This window comes from Oncorhynchus kisutch, linkage group LG21, assembly GCF_002021735.2.
Source record: "Oncorhynchus kisutch isolate 150728-3 linkage group LG21, Okis_V2, whole genome shotgun sequence".
NCBI classification, from domain to species: domain Eukaryota; kingdom Metazoa; phylum Chordata; class Actinopteri; order Salmoniformes; family Salmonidae; genus Oncorhynchus; species Oncorhynchus kisutch.
The window spans coordinates 17,531,724-17,557,767 of NC_034194.2; the positions used below are offsets into that span (position 1 = coordinate 17,531,724).

At 44.8% G+C, this 26,044-nt stretch overlaps 1 protein-coding gene across 4 annotated transcripts in view; it reads left to right on the forward strand.

Annotated features, from left to right (window-relative positions):
• The window catches only part of LOC109866138 (protein FAM184A), a 153,000-nt gene that overhangs the window by 86,304 nt on the left and 40,652 nt on the right, over positions 1-26,044 (forward strand). For all 4 annotated transcript variants that reach the window (XM_020454686.2, XM_020454685.2, XM_031800844.1 and 1 more), the window contains exons 6-11: positions 391-576; positions 11,301-11,423; positions 11,846-12,007; positions 12,725-12,846; positions 16,234-16,384; positions 22,442-22,654. In XM_020454686.2, coding sequence (XP_020310275.1) covers positions 391-576; positions 11,301-11,423; positions 11,846-12,007; positions 12,725-12,846; positions 16,234-16,384; positions 22,442-22,654 — 957 coding nt within the window. The remainder of the gene's footprint in view (positions 1-390; positions 577-11,300; positions 11,424-11,845; positions 12,008-12,724; positions 12,847-16,233; positions 16,385-22,441; positions 22,655-26,044) is intronic.

Genomic DNA, 26,044 nt, shown 5'->3' on the forward strand with positions numbered 1-26,044 from the left:
CGGAGGCGTGAGTACATTTTTCAGATCTACTGGGCTGCTGGCATTCTGAGAAGTGCGCCCCTCTCTCTCTCTCTCTCTCTCTCTCTCTCTCTCTCTCTCTCTCTGAATGTGTCAGAGTGGATTTGAAGCATCTTTAGGCTGTCACCTTTTTGCCACAACAACACACCGACAGACAGCGAGACTGAAAAGCGGAGCAGGCGTTCATGTGTTAGCTGTGTGTGACTGACTCAAATAGATGCTCACTCAAATTACCAAGGGAATGTAAATAAGACCGTAATGAGCTTAGCATTCTGCTCACAGCTGGTTTTAATTCAACTAGAATCAAGCGTCTTAGATAAACACATAGGGCTGACAGTCATGGTGTTGTCTCTGTGTGTGTTGTTCCATCAGACTCTACGGGAGGAGAAGCAGGTGTATGAGAAAGAGATGGTGAACATGCGTGCCAAATACGAGGACGACGCCGCCCACTTCAAAGAGTCACAGACCCGGGCGCTGGAGGAGCTGTCGAAAAAACACCGGACCACCCTGGAGAACACACAGACTACTGCCGAGAAGGAGAAGAGCCGGCTACTGGCCGTGAGTTACACACACACACACACACACACACACACACACACACACACACACACACACACACACACACACACACACACACACAACCTCCAGTAACACAACACTGTACCTACGCAACACACACACACACTGCAGTGAAACCGCAGCTACACACTGCTGCAATGGGATGGGCTGAACATACACAGCAGTACACTGCATCTATGATCATTTCACCTCCAAGCCATGTTTTGCTATGATTTGGCTATTGCTATGAATATCAAATGGACTGGGCTTACAGTAATAGATTCTGCAATTGACATTACAACCACCCTAATGAACAAGTTACACCGGATCCAACAGCAAGACTAAAACAGGAAGACTCATGTGTTGTCTCTCTTGTCCCGATGTGTGTTTTGTCCTAGCCTCGCGGGAGTCCTTTTGGTAGGCCATCATTGTAAATAAGAATTTGTTCTTAACTGACTTGCCTAGTGAAATAAATACAAACTAAAGAACAACAGTTGAAACAATGATTGCCTTACACTAATTGAATGTGGGGATAAGAGAAAGGTCTATTCTGAGTCGGGACTGCTCCATACCCTCCTATTAGGAAAGAGTCCAGACCAATTTTGTGGACTCTAGTCACATGACTTGGGTTGAGTCTGACTCAAGTCACAAATTTGATGACTTGTGACTTGACTTAAAATAAAAGAACTTGAGACTTTACTTAGACTTGGAGCCTCAAGATTCTGGACTCGACTTTGACTTGAGACTGATGACTTGAAATTATCTGGCCAGGTTTTGTAATGTTCTGTCACTCGTTTTGTGGCACAGAGTCTATGGGGATTACTCTCCACGCAGCCAGAGACAGTAGCCGCAGCATCTCCCTTGCAAAGAAAGCCTGCAACAGATTGGCTAGTGAAACGTACACTCTGCGCTCTGATTGGACCAGCAAACTGTCAGTCAACACAGGTCGGGTGAAGATCTAGCGAACAGATTGCTGATTGGCTGTACACTTATAGGATAGGGTGCAGCGCAAACGTCAGAATATAGGGAGAGAGGATTGAAATAGGCTACGTGGCCTGCGTTCCACGCTTTGGAGTCAGAATGTTGAATAAGCGAAAAGGATTATTCCATGTATTGTGTTGAAATATCATTAATAATCATTCAGTTTGATTAAGACGAATGTAGCAATGTATGTGGAAATGACCCTTTACATTGTAGAACCATGTATTGGTTGTAATTGCCAATTGGGTGATTGTATGGTCCTGAAAGAGTTCCTGTTAGACAGGTTCCATTTGGTTTTTCAACGGGAGGCTGTACAGTCTTGCCCTCTACCTGTGTCCGTTCAGATAGGACAGGTGGAGCCAGAGGCAGGTGCTATTTCTTTTTGGGATATTGCCTGAGTATATTTGGTCAATCTACTTGTAGGTTTTGTGTGATATGGCACTTTCACCATTGGATCACCAAGACCTGTAAATAAATCTACGCTCTGAGCACGTCAACCTGCCTTGCCTTCTGCTGATGTCACGCCCTTACGACTAATACAAGATCCCTATTTTTACAATGGGCTTATCAAAATGTCTTGTAGACAAAATATTGAAAAGGGCTGTCTGGTAGCCTCAATAAATAGACAAAGAGTTGTAGTCGAACAAATCGTTGCGCGAGACATGACTTGAAAACGTGCGACTCGACTTGACTCGCTCTTAGTAGGCACGACTTGGACTTGACTCGAGCCTTGACCCGTTCTACTTGAGACTCGACTTGAACCTCGGACCTTGTGACTTGAGAGTTGCTTGTGACTTGAATAATAGTGACTTGGTCCCACCTCTGGTTTCAAGTCGGTGTTAATCAATCACACAGACACAAATTGGTGCTGGAACCACTGGAGAGAAATAGAAAGAGTGGGGGAGAGAGAGTCATTACAATGGGCAGAACAGCCTCGCTTCCCTTCAAGCCCCTCCATGTCATTTGCATGCACGAATTCCAGGCTTCGCTTCTCTGATTTGGTTCTGCAGCTTGGCTGCCACTTGTCAAGGCAATCCCACGAGTGTTGAAAACAGCTCTGTGCTGGTGTACCTTTGAGTATCCTCAAGTGCTGCCTGCCATACACACAGAACAGAAGGACTGTTATTATGGATGGCTAGTGGTTTGAAATCACATGGAAACAGATTGGTTATAATGGTTGACAACAGCCCCATCAAAAATATTTCCTATTTCCTTGCTGTCTGACAGCAGTAATGTGTGCTTGTCACCAGTCTCCCTCAGCTTTTAGGGACGTGTTTTGCTCAGATCTAGGTCTTCCTCCCTTTCCATTCCATCTCTATATGAGAGCCCAGTGCTATCTGTCTCAGTAACTCCACTGGGTCTCAGTATCCCAGGCTGTGACTCTGTATCCCAGGCTGTGACTCTGTATCCCAGGCTGTGACTCTGTATCCCAGGCTGTGACTCTGTATCTCAGGCTGTGACTCTGTATCTCAGGCTGTGACTCTGTATCCCAGGCTGTGACTCTGTATCCCAGGCTGGGTCTCAGTATCCCATGACATTTTAATCCTAGTAAAAATGTCCTGTTTTAGGTAGAGGTCGACCAATTATGATTTTTCAACGCCGATACCGATACCGATTATTGGAGGACCAAAAAAGCAGATCCCGATTAATCGGACGATTTTATTTATTTATTTATTTGTAATAATGACAATTACAACAATACTGAATTAACACTTATTTTAACTTAATATAATACATCAATAAAATCTATTTAGCCTCAAGTAAATGTTCAATTTTAGGTTGTAGTTATTATAGGACTATTTCCCTCTATACCATTTGTATTTCAAATCAAATCAAATGTATTTATATAGCCCTTCGTACATCAGCTGATATCTCTATGTGCTGTACAGAAACCCAGCCTAAAACCCCAAACAGCAAGCAATGCAGGTGTAGAATCACGGTGGCTAGGAAAAACTCCCTAGAAAGGCCAAAACCTAGGAAGAAACCTAGAGAGGAACCAGGCTATGAGGGGTGGCCAGTCCTCTTCTGGCTGTGCCAGGTGGAGATTATAACAGAACATGGCCAAGATGTTCAAATGTTCATAAATGACCAGCATGGTCAAATAATAATAATCACAGGCAGAACAGTGGAAACTGGAGCAGCAGCATGGCCAGGTGGACTGGGGACAGCAAGGAGTCATCATGCCAGGTAGTCCTGAGGCATGGTCCTAGGGCTCAGGTTCTCCGAGAGAGAGGAAGAAAGAGAGAATTAGAGAGAGCATACTTAAATTCACACAGGACACCGGATAAGACAGGAGAAGTACTCCAGATATAACAAACTGACCCTAGCCCCCCGACACAAACTACTGCAGCATAAATACTGGAGGCTGAGACAGGAGGGGTCAGGAGACACTGTGGCCCCATCCGATGATACCCCCGGACAGGGCGAAACAGGAAGGATATAACCCCACCCACTTTGCCAAAGCACAGCCCCCACACCACTAGAGGGATATCTTCAACCACCAACCAACCCACCTTGAGACAAGGCCGAGTATAGCCCACAAAGATCTCCGCCACGGCACAACCCAAGGGGGGGCGCCAACCTAGACAGGAAGATCACGTCAGTGACTCAACCCACTCAAGGGACACACCCCTCCTAGGGACGGCATGAAAGAGCACCAATAAGCCAGTGACTCAGCCCCTGTAATAGGGTTAGAGGCAGAGAATCCCAGTAGAGAGAGGGGAACCGGCCAGGCAGAGACAGCAAGGGAGGTTCGTTGCTCCAGAGCCTTTCCATTCACCTTCACACTCCTGGGCCAGACTACACTCAATCATATGACCCACTGAAGAGATGAGTCTTCAGTAAAGACTTAAAGGCTGAGACCGAGTTTGCGTCTCTCACATGGGTAGGCAGACCATTCCATAAAAATGGAGCTCTGTATGAGAAAGCCCTCATTATTTCATTAACCTTCGACTATTGGATGTTCTTATAGGCACTTTAGTATTGCCAGTGTAACAGTATAGCTTCCGTCCCTCTCCTCGCTCCTCCCTGGGCTCGAACCAGCAACACAATGACAACAGCCACCCTCGAACCAGCGTTACCCATGCAGAGCAAGGGGAACAACTACTAGAAGACTCAGAGCGAATGACGTTTGAAACCGCTATTAGCGCGCACTAACTAGCTAGCCATTTCACTTCAGTTACACCAGCCTCATCTCGGGAGTTGATAGGCTTGAAGTCATAAACAGTGCAATGCTTGACGCTGCTTGAATGCTTGAATGCTGATGGCAAAACACACGAAAGTGCTGTTTGAATGAATGTTTACGCGCCTGCTTCTGCCTACCACCGCTCAGTCAGATACTTAGATACTTGTATGCTCAGTCAGATTATATGCAACACAGGACACGCTAGATAGTATCTAGTAATATCATCAACCATGTGTAGTTAACTAGTGATTATGATTGATTGTTTTTTATAAGATAAGTTTAATGCTAGCTAGCAACTTACCTTGGCTTACTGCATTCGCGTAACAGGCAGTCTCCTTGTGGAGTGCAACGAGAGAGAGGCAGGTCATGGTTGCAAGATTGGATCCCCCGAGCTGACAAGGTGAAAATCTGTCGTTCTGCCCCTGAACGAGGCAGTTAACCCACCGTTCCTAGGCCGTCATTGAAACTATGAATGTGTTCTTAACTGACTTGCCTAGTTAAATAAAGGTAAAATAAAATTCAAATAAATATAAATAATATTTAAAAATCGGCAAATCGGCGCCCAAAAATACAGATTTCCAATTGTTATGAAAATTTGAAATCGGCCATTCCGATTAATCGGTCGACCTCTAGTCTTAGGTCAGTTAGGATCACCCCTTTATTTTAAGAATGTGAAATGTCAGAATAATAGTTGGGAGAATTATTTATTTCAGTTTCAGCTCTTTCATCACATTCCCAGTGGGTCAGAAGTTGACATACACTCAATTAGTATTTGGTAGCATTGCCTATAAATAGTTTAACTTGGGCCAAACGTTTCGGGTAGCCTTCCACGAGCTTCCAACAATAAGTTGGGGGAATTTTGGCCCATTCCTCCTGACAGAGCTGGTGTAATTGCGTCAGATTTGTAGGCCTCCTTGCTCGCACACACTTTGTCAGTTTTGCCCACACATTTTCTATTGGATTGAAGTCAGGGCTTTGTGATGGCCACTCCAATACCTTGACTTTGTTGTCCTTAAGCCATTTTCCCACAACTTTGCAAGTATGCTTGGGGTCATTGTCCATTTGGAAGACCCATTAGATACCAAGCTTTAACTTGCTGACTGATGTCTTGAGATGTTGCTTCAATATATCCACATAATTTTCCTCCCTCATGATGCCATCTATTTTGTGAAGTGCACCAGTCCCTCCTGCAGCAAAGCACCCCACAACATGATGCTGCCACCCCCATGCTTCACGGGTGGGATGGTGTTCTTCAGCTTGCAAACATAACGATGGTCATTATGGCCAACAGTTCTATTTTTGTTTCATCAGACCAGAGGACATTTCTCCAAAAAGTACGATATTTGTCCCCATGTGCATTTGCAAACCAGTCTGGATTTTTTTTTATGGCGGTTTTGAAGCAGTGGCTTCTTCCTTGCTGAGCCGCCTTTCAGGTTATGTCGATATAGGACTCGTTTTACTGTGGATATAGATACTTTTGTACCTGTTTCATCCAGCATCTTCACAAGGTCCTTTGCTGTTGTTCTGGGATTGATTTTCACTTTTCGCACCAAAGTACGTTCATCTCTAGGAGACAGAACGCGTCTCCTTCCTGAGCGGTATGACGGATGCGTGGTCCCATTTTGTTTATACTTGCGTACTATTATTTGATGAACGTGGTACCTTCAGGCATTTGGAAATTGCTCCCAAGGATGAACCAGACTTGTGGAGGTCTACAATTTCTTTCCTGGCTGATTTCTTTTGATTTTCCCATGATGTCAAGCAAAGAGCCACTGAGTTTGAAGGTAGTACTTGAAAGGTACACCTCCAATAGACTCAAAAGATGCTTCTAAAGCCATGACATCATTTTCTGTAATTTTCCAAGCTGTTTAAAGTCACAATCAACTTAGTGTATGTAAACTTCTGACCCACTGGAATTGTGATACAGTGAAATAATCTGTCTGTAAACAATTACTTGTGTCATGCACAAAGTAGATGTCCTAACTGCCAAAACTATAGTTTATTAACCAGACATTTGTGGAGAGGTTGAAAAACAAGTTTTAATGACTCCAACCTTAGTGTATGTAAACTTCTGACTTCAACTGTATATATTCTTAGGCTGTGTCTGTCTCAGTCCAGACTATTCTCTGTGTGTGTCAGGATCCAGAGCTCTGCTGCCTCAGTTCCAGTCCTGCAGGAGGACAGGGAGGCGGCAGAGCAGGTAGTGGCTTTGTATCTGGCCTAGCACCCACGCCTCATTTACCACTACAATGAGAACTCATCTCCCCACCCCGCCCCCGCTTTGCTCTACCCAACCACTCAGACACACACAGCACCAGAACCGACATCAGCCTGCGCCGAGGTGTTGGAGACGGCTGACATGCACCCTCACACATCCATTCTGCACCTCACTACAGAAAACCCCGCTCTGACTCCCATGGAACACTGAGAAGCGTTTCTATCTGCTTGAAAACATCTGCCACACTGACATGACTAAACTGTCTGTTTTGATAACATATGAAATGAAATGACTCAGAAGACATGCACGATTGACTCAGCCAAAATGCAATCTGTCATCTTTTTGCTTCTCGGCTCCGAGGCTGCCAAAGGCTTCAGTCAACTCATCCCCCTCCAACATGGTTGTATTATTTCGTGTTTTCGTCATTTAGAAAACGTCCGCATAACAGATATCGGGTTGAGCCGCTGTAATTAGGCTTGTTAGGTCTGGCCAACCTAACACGATTGTTTGGAGTTAAAGCCTTTTCAGCTCAGAAAAACGAGACTTTCTGTACTGGCCCATGATGGCTGCTTGAAGGGAGGGAAGATGGGAAAGACCACTCTCCTCAGAGAGTTTGAAGGATGACAGAGGCTCTCCTCATTGGAAAGTGTGTGTGTGTGTGTGTGCGTGTGTGTGTGTGTGTGTGTGTGTGTGTGTGTGTGTGTGTGTGTGTGTGTGTGTGTGTGTGTGTGTGTGTGTGTGTGTGTGTGTGTGTGTGTGTGTGTGTGTGTGTGTGTGTGTGTGTGTGTGTGTGTGTGTGTGTGTGTGTGTGTGTGTGTGTGTGTGTGTGTTTCGGACACACAAATCAGCCTGGTCATTGTACATTGTCAACAGATTTACCAGTGGCAGCTCACATCTCCCTGTTTAGCCTTATTGTTTTAAATAGGAGGAAATGGAGGTAGCAACCCCTTTTGTTCCTCCACCAGGATAGTATTTGAGTTCCTGGAGTCTAATTTGCATAAGCCCATAGTAGAGGAAGATAGACACCTCACCGGGTGCTTAGGCTGCTTCCAGGAACCGTATCTCAGGGAGACAAATGTCAGTCGCTCTCCTTTGTCAGGACGAAGGTGGAGGTCTCCGAGACAGAACGGAGAAATGCTTTATTGTCATTGATTAGACTGGCGCCCAGAGAGAAAAAGAGAGCGATGCCTCGGGCAACTATCACCTGCACTGCTGCTTATCATATCCTCTCCTCTCCTCACGCTCCCCAACAGAGATGCAGGACAGGGTGAGAGCGAGCAGATAGATCATGTAGGAGAGGGCTTATGTTTGTGTGCCGGTGAGTCAGAGTCACAAATAGCAGTTTGACGAGTCGACGCGTCGGCTGACATCCTATTTTGGGCGGACTCCCTGAGGCACTTCCTCTTCTTCCCTCTACGCACAGCACAGCAAGAGGAGGAGGAAGGAAAGACAATTTGTCATCCTTCTGTCCCAAGACGTGGTCATGAGTCACCTCCTTGGCTAGCATCGCCAAGGTGTGGGAAGGACCTTTACTGTTGACACTGAGGTAGAACTAGTGACTAGTCAAACTACCATGGGCGGCTGACAGCGTAGACTTAGTGTGGCACAAACTTTTAGCCGTTTTAAAGAGTATGCACTATTCAAGAACTGTGCGCAAGGTGAACTCAGTGACTTTGCTCCAAAGCCGCCACACACACACACACACACTACCATTGACACTCAGTGGGAAAAAAATAGGGGAAGGCGCTAATGAGATTAACGGCCTAATGTCTTGACTCTTGTTTTGGAGGGATGGTATCATGCAAAATAGATAAGCTCCTATTTGCATATGAGTGTGCTCTGGAAGATGAGAGCTCTAAATCATGTACTCTTCAACCACCCATACTGTACATAAAGTGTGCAGAGCAGTTCTCTCTGAATAAGGTGGAACTATACATTATTCAGTTAGCTCTACTTAGTGCACCATGCTGACAAGTCTCCTGCTCATGCAGATAGATACTGCCTTTTGAGATCGCACTTTTAAGTATCTTGTCTATTTCATATTCTGTGTGATATGTATTCTTCCCAGTTTTTGGTCATGGGAAAGCATTAAAGGGACTTGTAAATGAATCATATGTACCCATTCATTCTGGAAGAATATAACGTATCAATGCCTCCGGAGCATAGTTCAACTGTCACACCCCATCAGAACCCAAAATATAAGCAACAAGGTAAAGGTAAACAAACTCTGTATGGCCTCAAACCATGGTTAAACTATCATTTTGATATCATGGGTAGTCAGTCCATGCATCCATAGCTCTATGAATTTGAGAGTGGTTACATTTCTTCAGCCCCATCCCTCAGATTTTTACAGAAACAGTGGCGGGGAGGGTGCTTTGTGATTGTTTCAACCGCGGATTGCCTCCTTAAGAGAAGATACTGAGGCAAAGGATCATGTATTATCAATCACCATCTGTATCAGAGGAAGTTAATATTGGAGCGGACAAGGTTCACACAGTAGTCTGAGTCACTAGTCGGCTCAATGCATTTCCTATTTATTTGGCAGTCATTGATTTAGCTTCAAGGCGTCTTTTCGGAGTGCTATACCAGTAATGTAAGCATGAAAGTGATCAAGTATTCTGCTTTGTAAATGATGTAGGCTTATATGAAGTGTTTTCAATGATGTCCACAGTCGAATGTTCAGCGCTGACAGTAACAGATGCAGAGCTGTTGAGAATTTCACAAGCGAATCGTCGTCTGGTGCAGTAATTATATTTCCATGCCTGGTGAAAACAAGTTGCCACTGCGCACTTCTTCCATCTCCAGAGGCTTGTCTTCCTATGGTGATGTCTACTTATCATACTGTCACTGGGGTGTCATCCACTGACACGAATATCCTGCAATGGGAGTGAAATGGTAGACTAGACATCTAACCCGTATCAGGAATGTCTGAAGGCCGCATTTACTCCGTGATATCTCACCGTCACAGCGAGAAATCTTTTCTACCCCCGGAAAATTGAGTTCCAGAATGTGACATTGCCCTTATCAGTGAAACTCTGCATAATTGATTGGATTTACAGACATCCTTGTTCTGGGTGCCTGATGTTGCGTACAGCACCAGTCAAAAGTTTGGACACACTTTGCCAAGAGTGTGCAACGTTGTCATCAAGGCAAAGGGTGGCTACTTTGGAGAATCTTAAATATAAAATATATTTTGATTTGTTTAACACTTTTTTGGGGTTACTAAATGTGTTATTTCATAGTTTTGATGTCTTCACTATTATTCAACAATGTAGAATTATTTTTATTTTTTAAAAGAAAAAACGTTGAATGAGTAGGTGTGTCCAAACTTTTGACTGGTACTGTGTATAATGAACTCACGTCATCCCTTTTCCCAGCAGGATAGTAGCCCTTTCCTGCAGTTAATGGGTGACGGTCAATGGGTGACTCATGGGTGACGGTCAATGGGTGACTCATGGGTGACTCATGGGTGACGGTCAATGGGTGACTCATGGGTGACAGTCAATGGGTGACTCGTGGGTGACGGTCAATGGGCGACTCATGGGTGACAGTCAATGGGTGACAGCCAATGGGTGACTCATGGGTGACAGTCAATGGGTGACTCATGGGTGACAGCCAATGGGTGACAGTCAATGGGTGACTCATGGGTGACAGTCAATGGGTGACTCATGGGTGACAGTCAATGGGTGACTCATGGGTGACAGTCAATGGGTGACTCATGGGTGGAATGTTATTATTAAGATCATAAAAAAATATATATATTGAAAATGTGGTGTTTCTATGTCAAACGGTTTTGTTATATTTCAGTCTTCTGTGGTGTATATAAAGTGTGATATTGGGATGCAAACTCAAAAAGTGTTATTTTTTAAACCCTTAACTATGTGTGTGAGGTGTATACTTTTGTTTCAAGGTAGATGTGTTTAAGACTACCAAGAAACACTCTGTGTGATTTAGCCCACTGCAGTAAAAGGTTAGCCACCTACCCAGGGGTACAACATGAATGTGTCACTTGGGATTGGAGCATACACACACAGAGACACACAGACACACACAGTCTCCTAAATGATTACAGCTCCCAAGCCCTTCTGAGTCCATATTACACAAGATTGTTTTACACGGATGCTGACAAAACTCTTAGTAGTGTGTAAATGCGAATAATACCAACCATTATCCTTTTATGTACTAGTGAATCATTTTACTCTGGCTTTGATTTTCCTCTAAAAGCACAGTTATTGCAGCCATATTTACTAAGTATTTAAATTCATAAAAATACTCTGATTAGCCCTGTAATGGTTATTGTGCTGGTATTATTATAACAGAGTCTTTGGGGTTTGTCTACAGGAAATGGAGCAGCAGTTTGAGAGGGAGAGGCTCTCATTGGAGGAGCAGGAGAACCATCTCAGACAGCAACTGGACAGCCTGAAGGAGGAGCTCGCCACCAAACTTGAACAAGCCAATCAGGAGGTCAGTCAGGAGCCACCCAACCTATCAGATCTCTCCTCTTGCTCCTCTCATTTTGTCATGGCCATTTGTTGTGGTCGTCCGGACAAACTGGAGTAGATTCAAGTTTGCTGCTGTCAACAGCAGGTGATAAAAAATGTCTTGGCTCATTTGAAGTGCAGATTCCACACTCATATCTATTACAAAAGGGAATGTATTTTACTACCAGGTCATTAGAAAGGGAGATTTCACAGAAAAACTATATTTTGGTATTTGTTTTCATTAATCCACTGTTAATACAGTCCCAAAATGTTTTGCATGTCAGCAGTCAAATTATCAAGATATCATCATGATGACATGGCTGGTGACAATGATGCTTTCCCTTTTACAGCAGTTTTTTTAAAGCCTGTCTGAGATGTATGATAATCTGTCCATTCTGTGTGCAGGTGTTGCGCCTGCAGGAGCTGGTGAAGGAGGGTGAGCAGGGTATGGGTACAGCAGAGGGACACATCACCAACCTGAAGGAGGCCCAGGACAAACTAGCGGAGGAGCTGGACGCGACCAGGGCCAGACTGAGAGAGACCAGCAACCTGCTGACTGCCCTGCAGGTGAGAGCACCAACAATGCATACATGCATACACACACACACACATTCTCCCCTGGGCCCTGTGTGGTTCTCCTCATCAGGGAGGCATTGGAGAATCCATCAGCAAACCCAAATGAATTCCCTTCCCCATTCACTCTTCTGACTGAGGATTTATTCATTGTATATCATGTTTATTTATGGGGGGGGGGTAATAAACTTGATCTGTACTGAATTGATCTCCTAGCCTTGAGTCTGTTCCCAGACGAAATCCATCACATCCACCTGCTTTGTCCCAGATTCCAATTCTTGATATGCCAAGCAGACTATCCAGCAGCTTTGGATTGGCATACCTAATCAGACTCCGACTCTGAATTATGTTCTCATCTTTAAGGAGCCCATATGGCATTGGCAGTTCATTAGAAGGCTGCTCTTCAGACTGGCTCTCCCATGCCTTTGACCTTCTGTGGCTCCTCTCCCTCTCTCCCTCTCTACTCTCTCCGTTCCCTCTCTTCCTCTTTCCCCCCTCTCTCATCTCTCTGGGCCTGTATAATGAAGCAGACTCTAGTCTTGATGTCAGGGGAAGTGTGGAGCAATGAGAATTGATGGCTGTGGAGCCGAGTTCCTCTTTTGTTGAGTCCTGTCCATAGAGGTTTTAGATCCCATGCTCAGTTGTCTTGTTTATCACAAACCCTTTCTTTCTTCCCCTCTCTCTCTCTCTCTCTCTCTCTCTCTCTTTCAGGGAGAGATGGAGGCCCAGAAGAAGCAGCACGAGGCTAAAGTCATTACCACTAAAGAGGACGAGAAACTCAAGATGGACAAGATGGCGCTGGAACTGGAGCTCAAGTGGACCGAGACGTTAAGGTGTGTATGTGTGTGTCCTTGGCCCCGGGGTGGATTTGATGAGATGTGCCAGGGATGGCGATGGACAGGGTGAGTGAAAGAGTTTCCCTGGGTGAGTGAAAGAGATTCCTCTCCCTGGCTCTGAGGATTATGAACGGATGGCTTCATTTAGAAAGAGCCAGCGCTGCACCACAGATTATAACCACTGGAATGACCATTGGAATTATCTTCAGAGGGCTCAAATCCACACATTTCAAAAGAGTAAAAAGTGAACACTGTAATACTGTAGCTAGCTTGGTCCCACATTGTGTGCACATGAAAGAGGTGTGGGAGGATAGGTCCCGTGAGAAATCAGACTGCCCCAAAATATTTCTATCTTTCTTTTCTTTTAAAGAGTTCATTTCCCACAACATTTGTTCAGCCAATGCCCTCGCTTATCTCAAAATGGGCTACTCTGCTGAAGCAATGGCGGGTGTTCACCAAGGGAGCAGACCGAGCATCTCACTGCCGCCGCCGCTGCTGCTGCCTGTTCTGGCTCAAAGGAGAAAGACAGGATGGTAATGAGGTTCATATGAGATATGGATTTGAGCCCGATTAACAAGGAGGCCCTGACAAGCCACTGCCTATGAATTTCAAGTGGAAAAGGGTTTTGTTGTCACATTTGAATCTCAATGCCTTTACAGCAGGGACATGTGAATCAGGGTGTGAACAGACCTGCAGCTCAGAGATTTGAGACTGGGGAGGAGGAGGAAGATCATCCCAGCTCATCAGACAGAGTCCAATTAGTGTCTGTCTCCCTTGCTGGGGTCAATTAATGTCTTAATACAGTATTAGGGATTCCTGATTACCAGGAAGGCTCTGCTACACATGGAGTTCTACAATAACACCATCCAGACAGGCATTGGCTCAAAGTTCTCTGTCCTTTTCTTCATCTCTTGTACCGTAATTACGTTTAATTGACCCTCCTCTCTCAATGTTCATCTTTCACAATTGCATTCCAATTCAGCCCCTTTTCATTTTGACCCTATGAATTGGAATGTATACGTTGCGTTTGGTGAATTTGACATGCTCTGTAATTCTGACAGCATTTTGGTGTTTTAAATAATGTCAGGTAGTATTTTTTTTTTAAAGACATCATTGAAGACAGCGTATGCTTCTCCTTCTTCTTTAGTAAAGCATAATGCAAATAGCAACCTCCGGGGTTCTGATTGTACTTCTGTGTTTCTGTACAGAACCTTGTTGTGTCCTTTCACACCACTGTCACTGAATAGTATTATTGTTGTAATAATTATTATTATTACTGTCTGCAGTTAATCAACTCAACTTCACCTCTCCAGTTCATTGAGTTTGTCTGTGGTCTTGCCCTCATTTCTTCTTATCACCATGTATAACTCGAGCCAACAGGCCACTCAGAATGAAAGCGAGCGAGAGAGAGAGATGAAAGAAGAGAGAGAGAGAAAGAGGCAAAGGAAGAGGGAGAGATATTCACGTCTCCCTCTTACCGTCCTCTGTTCGAGGCTCTTCTCTTTCATCTCCTGCGACGGCCTGTCAGAAACATCTCTCCTCCTGCTCCTCACAGGGAGCTAGACTGGTGATGTGGAGGGAGATGCAGAGATACCAGAGCCCCTACCCACATTAAAGCCTCCTGCAATGTTTACCTTACGTAATGGTGGGCTTGAACATGAACAGCATTTGCAAGCGGAACAATCCAGTTGGGCAGCACCACCACACTGCACCGCAGTGCCTTTGACAGCCTTTCAAGTGCCTCAACCGCAAGAGATGCGTGTGTGTCATCTGGCACACCGGCACAGCCAACACACATACACGGAGAATGCGCACACACAAGGGGACCGAGAATAATTGAACAGAGCTGGCTTGGCTTGTGCTGAGAGAGATAGACATCTAAGATCCACTATTTCAGGCAGATAGAATATAAGAGGAGGCTCCTTTACTGAGTGTTTCCATGCGGTGTTGTCAGAACCGGGTATAATGAACTTCAGTAGAGATTTACCTCAGAGTCAAACTAAGCCTTTGTGAGAGATGCCTGGCGTCGATGTGCGCCAGAAGTTGGGGAAAGAAACCACGTTGCTGTTTAGACAGCGAGTTGATGGCGTCCATTTGTGGCCGTCTGCCTGTCCTCTCTGCTGCTGTCTGATGTTGACTGAAAGCTTTGATCTTAACGGGGCCGGCTGATTTACACACATGCCTCCTTCCTTCTCGCTACATCCTCCTTCATTATCCTTCCTCCCTTCTTCTCCGTCCTCCATTCTCCTTCCTCCATACTGCCTACCTAGTCTACACACTCACCCCCTTCCTCCCTTCTCCTCCACTCACCAGGTGCTGAGTGCCCTCCTAGGTAGTTAGCCAGATTGGGGGGGGGGGGCTAGAGTATGAATATGAGGCTCTCTACAATATGAAGATGCTGAGAGCTGTGTGTCTGTCTGTGTTTTTCTGAAGAGATGAGGTTCAACACCCCCTTTTACAGCATTGTCGCAGGGCTAAACCGTGGCATGCACTCACCCTGACGCTCATCTGCTTGTAGGGAGCGGCGAAAACACTGTCAGCGCCACACGTTTAACGACGCCATTCTCTGCTAAATAACGATTAACATGCAGTCTGTGCAGCGCCGCTAAACGCGTGGGCATTGAGTAGCACTGACACGGCGAGGTGGGAGGCGTTTGCATGGCGCCGTGGGGAATCGTACACTCTGCTCCGCTCCCAAGGATGTGGACTCTGAACACCCCCGGAGCTCCGACAGACAGCGGCTCGCTGGAAATGTTCAGCAATTACAGGACATACTGTTAACCTCCGTCCCAGGCTGCGCTGTGGACAGACCGACGCATGCATTAACATCGACATACTGTATCAGATGGATGGGAGTGTCAGCCCCAATCTCTCTTCTCTCTAATGATTGGCTGTCTGCGCAGTCTTCTCTGGAGCGAAGTGCAGATGCATTCTGTTTATGAAATATGCACACAACGCCAGATTTTCCTAACAAATGTTTAATGTTGGTCTGTGTTGCGTTGTTCGTCCTAATGGGAAGTGGAGTTGGTAAAAGGGTCTTATCACAGCCACATACAGTATAACATATTTACTAGATGGTATTTTCATGCATGTGCTCTTGCAAGCATGACTTGCATGATAATAATAATAATTTGTCAACGTAATCCTAACCCTAGCTAAAACAGGGTTCTGCTGCATATGTTTTGCAGCGGCTTTACTGATTTGAAATGAATGACAATATATTACTAGTACATTAATGCTACTACTATATATTACTACATGGAATTATTTAAAAAAAAAATTTGCTTTGTTGCATTATGTTGATCCCCTGACCCCTGTGTGATTTTATTGTCTTCTGTATACTTCATCTAATGGTAATTGTGTGCATTTGGTGTGTGTCCACAGGCAGGAGTGTAAGAAGCTACGTGAGGAGCTAAGGGAGGATCATGAGGATGACAAGCGGGCAGCCCTCTCCCAGCTGGCCCAGAACAAGGAGCAGGAGCTGGGCAGTGCCCGCGAGAGCTGGCAGAGGAAGGTGGAGGACCTCCTGGAGCAGGTCAGAGACAGTCCACCCTCACCCTGCTGCACCACACTACAGCTGGTCCCTGTGATATATGTTGTTCTTGGGTCCAAAAAGTTGACCCATTACGAAATGGACCCGGTGCTTTCCTCCCCAGATCCTACCCGAATAAATAAATGTAAAAAATATATGGACCAGAGGACAACCGGACCTGGCCCCGTATAGAGCCTTTTCGGGTCCATACTCTGTCTGATCCGGTCCGAGTGAGGGAAGCAGCAGATAATTTAAAAAATGTACTACGTTAACTGAAGCTGTTTATGCAGGCACTGGGGGAGGGGGAGAGGAATGAAGGAGCAGCAAGCGGGGCAGGGGTCGTGTGTGTGTTTATATGTGGCTGAATGGCACGAAGAGAGAGACCGCAGCAACCAAGCCAACTCGTGCTAGTTACTAAGTTTTAGCTGCCAAAGCTAGGTTATTTATCAAGCAATTTGATTACATAGCACCTGTTTTGACTGCATCAAACCATGAAGAGAAGCTAGCTAGTTAAGCTAGTTGGGTTGGCTAATTGAGGCTACTTGTGTGCCGCACCATGGGCCTCCCGGTCGCAGCCGGCTCAAACCCAGAATCTCTGGTGGCACAGCTAGCACTGCTATGCAGTGCCTTTGACCACTGCACCACCCGGGAGGCTACACGTTTAACTTTTAATTCCGTCATTTTAGTTTCATCTTCCATTGATCTCTTAACTTGCTTGCCACAGCACACACAGAGCCAGAGGCTAGTGCCCCTTTGATGACTTGTGATTGGCTACATGCGCCACTCTCGTGAAGAGACTGAGCAGCAGCATACAATTCTCTCTCTCTCTCAACTGCAGCATTCGCGTTCAGTTCTGTAATTATAATTACACATACCCGAGATCCGTGACAATCAAATCCACTCCGACCTAGATCTGAGGGTCAACTACAGAATTTCGGATCCGACCCGGTTGAGTCACGGGTTTTCGGCTGGACCTGTGAAGACCTTGACTGTGATATACACAGCGTACTCTGCCCCATGTCAACATTATGACTGGGCTCCAGGATACATGGAGAGTAAAAGAACTACGTCATTTGTCTGTTCACTAGTCCCATCAATGCAAAAGTTTTGTTGAGCTGGGATTTGTATAGGGATTCCGTGACTACTTTACATTACTGTAAGGTAAAGAGCATAGGTTATACATTTTCACCACTTAACCCAAAATATAATGAAACATTTTGGAAGTGTATGTCATACCATATTAAATTGTCCACTTCCAAATGTCCATGAATAGGTGAGAGGAGAGTTTTCAGGGCCTCGCCGTACACATATGCAGATACCAGCCATGACAATGAAAGACTGTTGAGAAGCCTGTTCTGTTACTTAGCTGTAACTCCCACCGCAGCTATAGCTAGCACTGTCACTCACACAAAGTGTATGAAGATAAAAACATGGTGAATTTATTGGATATCTATTCAAATTATGACATTTGAAGTCTTCCCAAAATGGCACTGGCAGCCCTGTGAAGGGGACTGAATGGTCCAATCAAATCGAATTAAAAACGAAAACTTTTAATGCACTTCTACTTGCTAATTGCATTAACATTCAGGGCATTTCACAGATAATAATTAGGTTTGACAGTAGAAAGTCACTTCATGTTTTTTTTTTTACTGAACTGAGATATCACAATATTTCACAGTGTCTTGTCATCCATTCAAACATTGAAATAGGCAGTGCTGCTCATCTTTTCCTGTTGTTTTCAATCATCTAGAGAAAAAGGGCTCCTCTGTCCTCACCAACGTGGCAATCCCTCATGATACTCCAACCACTCCCTGACAAAAAGCTACCCTAACCTGGCCTCCCTCCCCTCTGCACCTTTTATATATTTTTTGCCTTTATTTTGACCTTGTTGACTCCTGAATGTTTCCCTGTGTTCCTGTGTATTTTGTTCACACCCATAGCTCCACTCAGCTCAGTGAAGCTTAACATAAGTCAATCATGTAAGCATGAAACACACTGAAAATCTCACTGCCGATAGACTCCCGATAACAGTGGGAGGCTCCCGATAACAGTGGGAGGCTGTTCCTTCTCTTGCTAGACCAAAAGCGATAGATGCTGCGTGCCAATCCGGTAGCGACGAACCTACGGATTCAACTTGTAGAATCGCTATGCTTGTCAGTGGTCTACAACTTGACTTTGAGCCAATCAGAGAGCACGACCCCCAAGAGGGGAGGGGAGCCAACAAAAAGAGGGCATTCCCTCCGTACATCTACGGATGAGTCAGTCACACTTTATATGCAATGTAGGCTATGGGAAGGTAACTAGCTAAGTGCACAGACGCAATGCACACAAAACGAAGCACTTCCTCCAAGCTAGCTAACCACTGTAGCTAGTATTGACGTTAGAATTAAATCACAATGGATTAGCTAGTTTCCATGAAATAGCTGCCTGTGTTAGCTGCTGAGTTAGTGCAGTGTCCTTAGCTAGCTAGCTATGTTGCTCTATTTAGCGAATATGCTAATGTTAGCTAGCTAGCTAAACATTTGGCTATCGGCTGGCACTTGCAGTATGGGATTATGGAGAGTGAATTAAATTGTTTCTTCGTCATCTAGCTAAGTAGTTATCAAGCAGTGGCCATCTGGCTAGTATCAACATGGTCTTTCTACAAAATAGCAACATTAGCGTAGATAACTTGGAATCTAGACCATAAGCAATACTGCCCCAACGCGCACAGATATGCATTGCCAAACAATGCTACTGCCACCTTCTGGTTTGGAGTGTGTAGTATTTTAGGCTGAGTGGCTGACTACTTCCAAGGTCTTTGCTGTGTGAACACAAATTAGATTGACTGCCGACACTCTGTTCAGAGGTGCTAAGTACTGTCGGAAGGCAAACCTTGGACAGTCCTACTGGTGTGTCCGAGCTTTTAGTCTACTTACACACCTGCTCCACTTGGCGCTCTTTGTTTCTCCCTCACTACAGTGTGTTTACAGACAAATACCAGTATATTCAACTGGTGTGCGTGGCTAGCATGATGGCGTGTTGTGGACTTGGCCTGGTTTGCACTAACGGTGCTGGTTTTACAGCATCCATTTTCCTTTCGTTACAGTGTGCTGTACGCAGGTGAGTGCTTCTTGTGGGGGACACTTGCAGTGTTGAATGTGCCAACGTGTGTGTGTGTGGTTTCTCTCTTCACTTCTTGTCTCTATACTGTGAGGGTTGTTATAGAACCACTGTGACTGGTTGCTACTGCAGTGAACCAACGTCACCCAGTTCCCAGGCAACACGCATGAAACACTGATTACCTAAATCTGCCTTCTTCTGAAAATTGATGTTCTCTTTCTGCTCTGTAACTGACTCTTGGTGCACTTCCCACTGGAGTGTTTTCCTCTTCCTGACACTGTGAAAGGTGTATATTTCTGTTATTTTGATGAGCCAGAATTACAGCCTCTCTGAGTGGCATGTGATTTACTGTACCTCCTGCTCTCTCTTTGTTGTGCCATAATAACCACATCTGAGTCGCCTCTGAGTTAGGAATGTTGCTGTTTGCGCTCAGGTCCCAAATGGAAGGCATTCAGCAGCCTCTTATCCCTCTACACAAGTGGTTGTGATTCTATCAGGGATGACGAGTAGTGCCATTTTGATAGTAGTCACACATTTTGCCCTGCAGCAGATGACTCTGATAATAAGTCTGGCACACAGTGAGCATTACAGCTATACAGATCCTGTGTGTCGCCTCTTGTTCACTCCAAGGTATTGATTCTAAGGGAGGTGTGAATGTCTTCTGTCAATGGCCCCACTTTAGTGTCAGCAGCACCACTAAAACCCACTAGTCCCTCTCTGGCATGAACCCACAGACACGTCCACTGACTCCACTTAGATCACTGCAGTCTGTCTTGCCATGTCCACAGTATCACTGTGTTATGTTCTGCCCAGAGCCAAACAAATACACGTCACTGCATTATTACATTGATAATGCACTGTGCACTCCATACTGTTTGTTGTCCACATTTTTTATTACGCAGATGCTGGAAGAATCTATGCATATGGGGGGGAAGGAGGGCATTCTAACTCTGAGCTCCTACTTAACGGTGTAGCTCCAGATGCTTCCGTACAGCTAGCAGCAGAGTCAGGGTGACTTATGGAGGTGTCACCACCCTGGATCTTTTCCTCGCACACGTTCCACCTGTCCTGCTTAGGGCCCGGTCGGTCTCATTATTCACAGTAATAATACTCTGTAGTAATAGGCTGTAACTCCTAATGATGCCTGGCTGATTCATGTGGAGTGACTGAGTTCTCATGTTGATCACACACTGAGCTGTTGATCACACGTACACAACAGAACATGTAGGGTGCTGCCAAACGTTGCAAAGCAGCAGTGGTGTAAAGTGCAGTGGGGCAAAAAAGTATTTAGTCAGCCACCAATTGTGCAAGTTCTCCCACTTAAAAAGATGAGAGAGGCCTATAATTTTCATCATAGGTACACTTTAACTATGACAGACAAAATGAGAAAAAGAAATCCAGAAAATCACATTGTAGGATTTTATATGAATTTATTTGCAAATTATGGTGGAAAATAAGTATTTGATCACCTACAAACAAGCAAGATTTCTGGCTCTCACAGACCTGTAACTTCTTCTTTAAGAGGCTCCTCTGTCCTCCACTCGTTATCTGTATTAATGGCACCTGTTTGAACTTGTTATCAGTATAAAAGACACCTGTCCACAACTTCAAACAGTCACGCTCCAAACTCCACTATGGCCAAGACCAAAGAGCTGTCAAAGGACACCAGAAACAAAATTGTAGACCTGCACCAGGCTGGGAAGACTGAATCTGCAATAGGTAAGCAGCTTGGTTTGAAGAAATCAACTGTGGGAGCAATTATTAGGAAATGGAAGACATCCCTTGATCTGGGGCTCCACGCAAGATCTCAACCCCGTGGGGTCAAAATGATCACAAGAACGGTGAGCAAAAATCCGAGAACCACACGGGGGGACCTAGTGAATGACCTGCAGAGAGCTGGGACCAAAGTAACAAAGCCTACCATCAGTAACACACTACGCCGCCAGGGACTCAAATCCTGCAGTGCCAGACGTGTCCCCCTGCTTAAGCCAGTACATGTCCAGGCCTGTCTGAAGTTTGCTAGAGAGCATTTGGATGATCCAGAAGAAGATTGGGAAAATGTCATATGGTCAGATGAAACCAAAATGGATCTTTTTGGTAAAAACTCAACTCGTCGTGTTTGGAGGACAAAGAATGCTGAGTTGCATCCAAAGAACACCATACCTACTGTGAAGCATGGGGGTGGAAACATCATGCTTTGGGGCTGTTTTTCTGCAAAGGGACCACGACGACTGATCCGTGTAAAGGAAAGAATGAATGGGGCCATGTATCGTGAGATTTTGAGTGAAAACCTCCTTCCATCAGCAAGGGCATTGAAGATGAAACGTGGCTGGGTCTTTCAGCATGACAATGATCCCAAACACACCGCCCGGGCAACGAAGGAGTGGCTTCGTAAGAAGCATTTCAAGATCCTGGAGTGGCCTAGCCAGTTTCCAGATCTTAACCCCATTGACAATCTTTGGAGGGAGTTGAAAGTCTGTGTTTCCCAGCAACAGCCCCAAAACATCACTGATCTAGAGGAGATCTGCATGGAGAAATGGGCCAAAATACCAGCAACAGTGTGTGAAAACCTTGTGAAGACTAACAGAAAACGTTTGACCTCTGTCATTGCCAACAAAGGGTATATAACAAAGTATTGAGATAAACTTTTGTTATTGACCAAATACTTATTTTCCACCATAATTTGCAAATAAATTCATAAAAAATCCTACAATGTGATTTTCTGGAGTTTTTTTTCTCATTTTGTCTGTCATAGTTGAAGTGTACCTATGATGAAAATTACAGGTTAGTTAGTGAATAAGTTAGTGAATGAAGTATACAGACAAACAGGTTTCGCGAACCTGTAATATAGGAACTAATGACACTACGTGCAATCTGATCCAAGCTGTTCTTCTCTCTACACCGTCTCTCTCTCTCCTTTTCCTTTCTCTCTCCTTCTCTACTCCTCCCTTTCGTCAGATCTCATTGCTGAAGCAGAGTCTGGAGATGCAGCTGTCTCAGTCGCAGAGCTCCCTGCAGCAGCTGCAGGCCCAGTTCAGCCAGGAGCGGGAGCACCTGGGCCAGCAACTCCAAGAGCTGCAGCTGGAGTACCAGCGCAGGGAGCACAGCCTGCAGGAGGCCCACTGCTGCACCATGCAGGACCTGGAGGAGACCCGTCAGCACGACCTCAAGGTGTGACCATTTAGAACCTGGCTCAGGGCAGAACTCTGTAACACCAGAGTCACTGCCAGTGTGAAAAATCCCCAATTGTGACGCTAGAGCATTAGATTAGATACTTGAGGCATGATGGGTCAGTATAGACTCTGATGTGTCAGTAAGACTGGAGATCAGTCGGGTGCAGAGAATAAGGAGAGACAGTAGAGATATACTGGTGAAATAGCTGGTGATGTGGCTAGATGGACTTTTGCAACAGTGAGTCCATCAACATTACCAGAGACGTGGAGCGGTTGACTTCTGAGCGGATCAGTGATTTGGACCTGACCCTGATTGAATTATTGCTGTTTGGGACACACACTGCTTTTCAGTTCCTTTCACTTTAAAACGAATAGGCTACGGAGCAGCAGCAGCAGCATAGTCTTTGATGGAATTATGATGCAACACAGCTAATATCGTTCCAGGGAATCTTTACAGCAGCTTATGAGTAATGTAGTGCAGTAATGTAATGGTATGGGAACGTCTGAGGAATCTGGCGAGGCATCTGTGTAATAGTAATTCAGATGGTGATGAGTTTGCTGTCAGCACAGCCGGGGGCAATAACTCTGATCCATAAGCCAGTCATCCAGGAGTCCCAGTGTTAGCATTAGCTTCATGCTCAGATCCAGATCTTTTGAAATCAGCCTCTCTGCTCCTAAAGCTCTTCATCGGACGTGAGAGTGAGTTGTGAGGCGAGAGTTAGCTGTATCGATCAGCTCGGGTCATACATTTAGTTGCCTGGGTTCATGATTGAAAGGCATGAATCAGAACTCATTTACCAATCCAGACATGCCGAATACATGAAAATATAGACTTCTGAAAAATATGAAGACATTGACTTTTTCACCTGACACTGAACCTTTCCTTCCAAAGAAAAGGGAAGAAATGCGTTTTTCTGCACTTAACATTCCGTTATACAGTCAAGGACATTTTGAAATACATTCAACTGTACTCTGAGGCTTCTTTCGACATTCAAAAACCCTTGGATGGAGTTTATGTTAAGGGCTCATGCAGGCGTTGTGCAAAGCTGACTCAATGTCCCCAAGCATTCTGTCTCACCTCTCCAGCCACAGATTGGATTAGAAGCAAAAGACCCATGAGTCATCGGTGATTGAATGGGCCGAAAAGTCTTTCATGTCTGCTAATAAAATAAAAAAAACACACCCTAAGGAACACATTTATCTCAATAGCTGTTCGCTCTTGAATAGGGGTTAGGTTGACTCAAAGTTGTTCTAAAATGTAGGGGTAAATGTATTAAGGGTTTAGTTTGTTCTAGACACATTTTATGAGGACAAAGGCATTTAGAGTGTTAGCAAAGCAAACTGAATTGTCTTGCTTGAGGCATTGAGGACAAATCCAGTTTCACCTTGCCTACAGTGGGAACAAATATCCACTGATACGATCTATTTACATGACAGGCACTGTTATACACGGCTAATTAAAATGCTTACAAATCTTCTCCACACATACTTTAACATCCAAACTAGGAGCTCCTTTTTCACGGTGTCGCGATTTCAAACAAATCACCTAGTTCGTAAAATACAGTAAAATACAGTGTCTAGAGGTTCTTTCAAGCTATAGATTATGCGCCGTTCAATCTTATCTTATTTTTCATTCGTGCCCAGGCTTACACAGTATCAGCTGAATGAATAGGCACACAATGAAATAGGCTCTCTCCCGCTACACGTGTTTCTAACAGCGAATTCATAATTATTCGACTGACTGCAACGGAGTTAAGATTGACAAACTTCCCGGGGCGTGCGCACACACTTAACAGACCTGAGAGAAAAGATACAGATAACTAACTAGCCTAGTCTCATGACGTGTACTGTAGCCAGCTCCTCTATCATTACCAAGCTGTACATTAACAAACACACAGAGGAGTTGGCTAATGCACAGAACACAATGCACGGACCACCGGCTAACAATTCACATCTACAGTGCCTTTGCAAAGTATTCAGACCCCTTGACTTCTTTCAGGTTTTGTTAAGTTACAGCCTTATTCTAAAATTGCTGAGATTTGAATGTATTTAATCAATCTACACACAATACCCCAAAGTGATAACAGGTTTTTAGAAATACAATTAAAAAAGCCTTACCTTATTTACATAAGTATTCAGATTCTTATTTACGTAAGTATTATGAGACTCGAAATTGAGCTCAGTTGCATCCTGTTTCCACTGATTATCCTTGAGATGTTTCTACAACTTGATTGGAGGCCACCTGTGGTAAATTCAATTGATTGGACATGATTTGGAAAGACACACACCTGTCTATATAAGGTCCCACAGTTGACAGTGCATGTCAGAGCAAAAACCAAGCCATGAGGTCGAAGGTATTGTCCGTAGAGCTCCGAGACAGGATTGTGTCGAGGCACAGATCTGGGGAAGGGTACCAACAAATTTCTGCAGCATTGAAGGTCCCCAAGAACACAGTGGCTTCAAATTCTTAAATGGAAGAAGTTTGGAATCACCAACACTCTTCCTAGAGCTGGCCGCCTGGCCAAACTGAGCAATTGGGGGACAAGAACCGTGGTCAGGGAGGTGACCAAGAACCCGACAGAGCTCCAGAGTTCCTCTGTGGAGATGGGAGAAACTTCCTGAGGGACAACCATTTCTGCAGCACTCCACCAATCAGGCCTTTATGGTGGAGTGGCCAAACGGAAGCCACCCCTCATTAAAAGGCACGGGACAAGTCTCTGAATGTCCTTGAGTGGCCCAGCCAGAGCCCGGACTTGAAACCGCCGGAACATCTCTGGAGAGACCTGAAAATAGCTGTGCAGCAATGCTCCCCATCCAACCTGACAGAGCTTGAGAGGATCTTCAGAGAAGAATGGGAGAAACTCCCCAAATACAGGTGTGCAAAGCTTGTCGCGTAATACCCAAGAAGACTCGACACTGTAATTGCTACCAAAGGTGCTTCAACAAAGTACTGAGTAAAGGGTCTGAACATTAATATCAAATTGTTTAGAAACATGTTATATTCTTATGTACAATAAAAGTGACTCCAAAATGACATCTATTGGGCACAAAATAATCTGAAACACAACCATAAACAAACAGCAAATGTATCCAACAAGTTTTTAGAGTGACAAGCTTCACGTAATCATTGTGTGCTAGGAATCTGGGACCAAATACTAAACTTTTGACTACGTTAATACACAAGTGAATTTGTCCCCATACTTTTGGTCCCCTAAAATGGAGGGACTACGTTAAAATTGTGCTGTAATTTCTAAACGATTCATCCGATTCATGGTTGAAAATACCCTCAAATTAAAGCTGACAGTCAGCATTTTAATTCCATAGTTATTGTGTCGTTTTAAATCCAAAGTGCTGGAGTACAGTTTCAAAACAACAAAACATTTGTCAC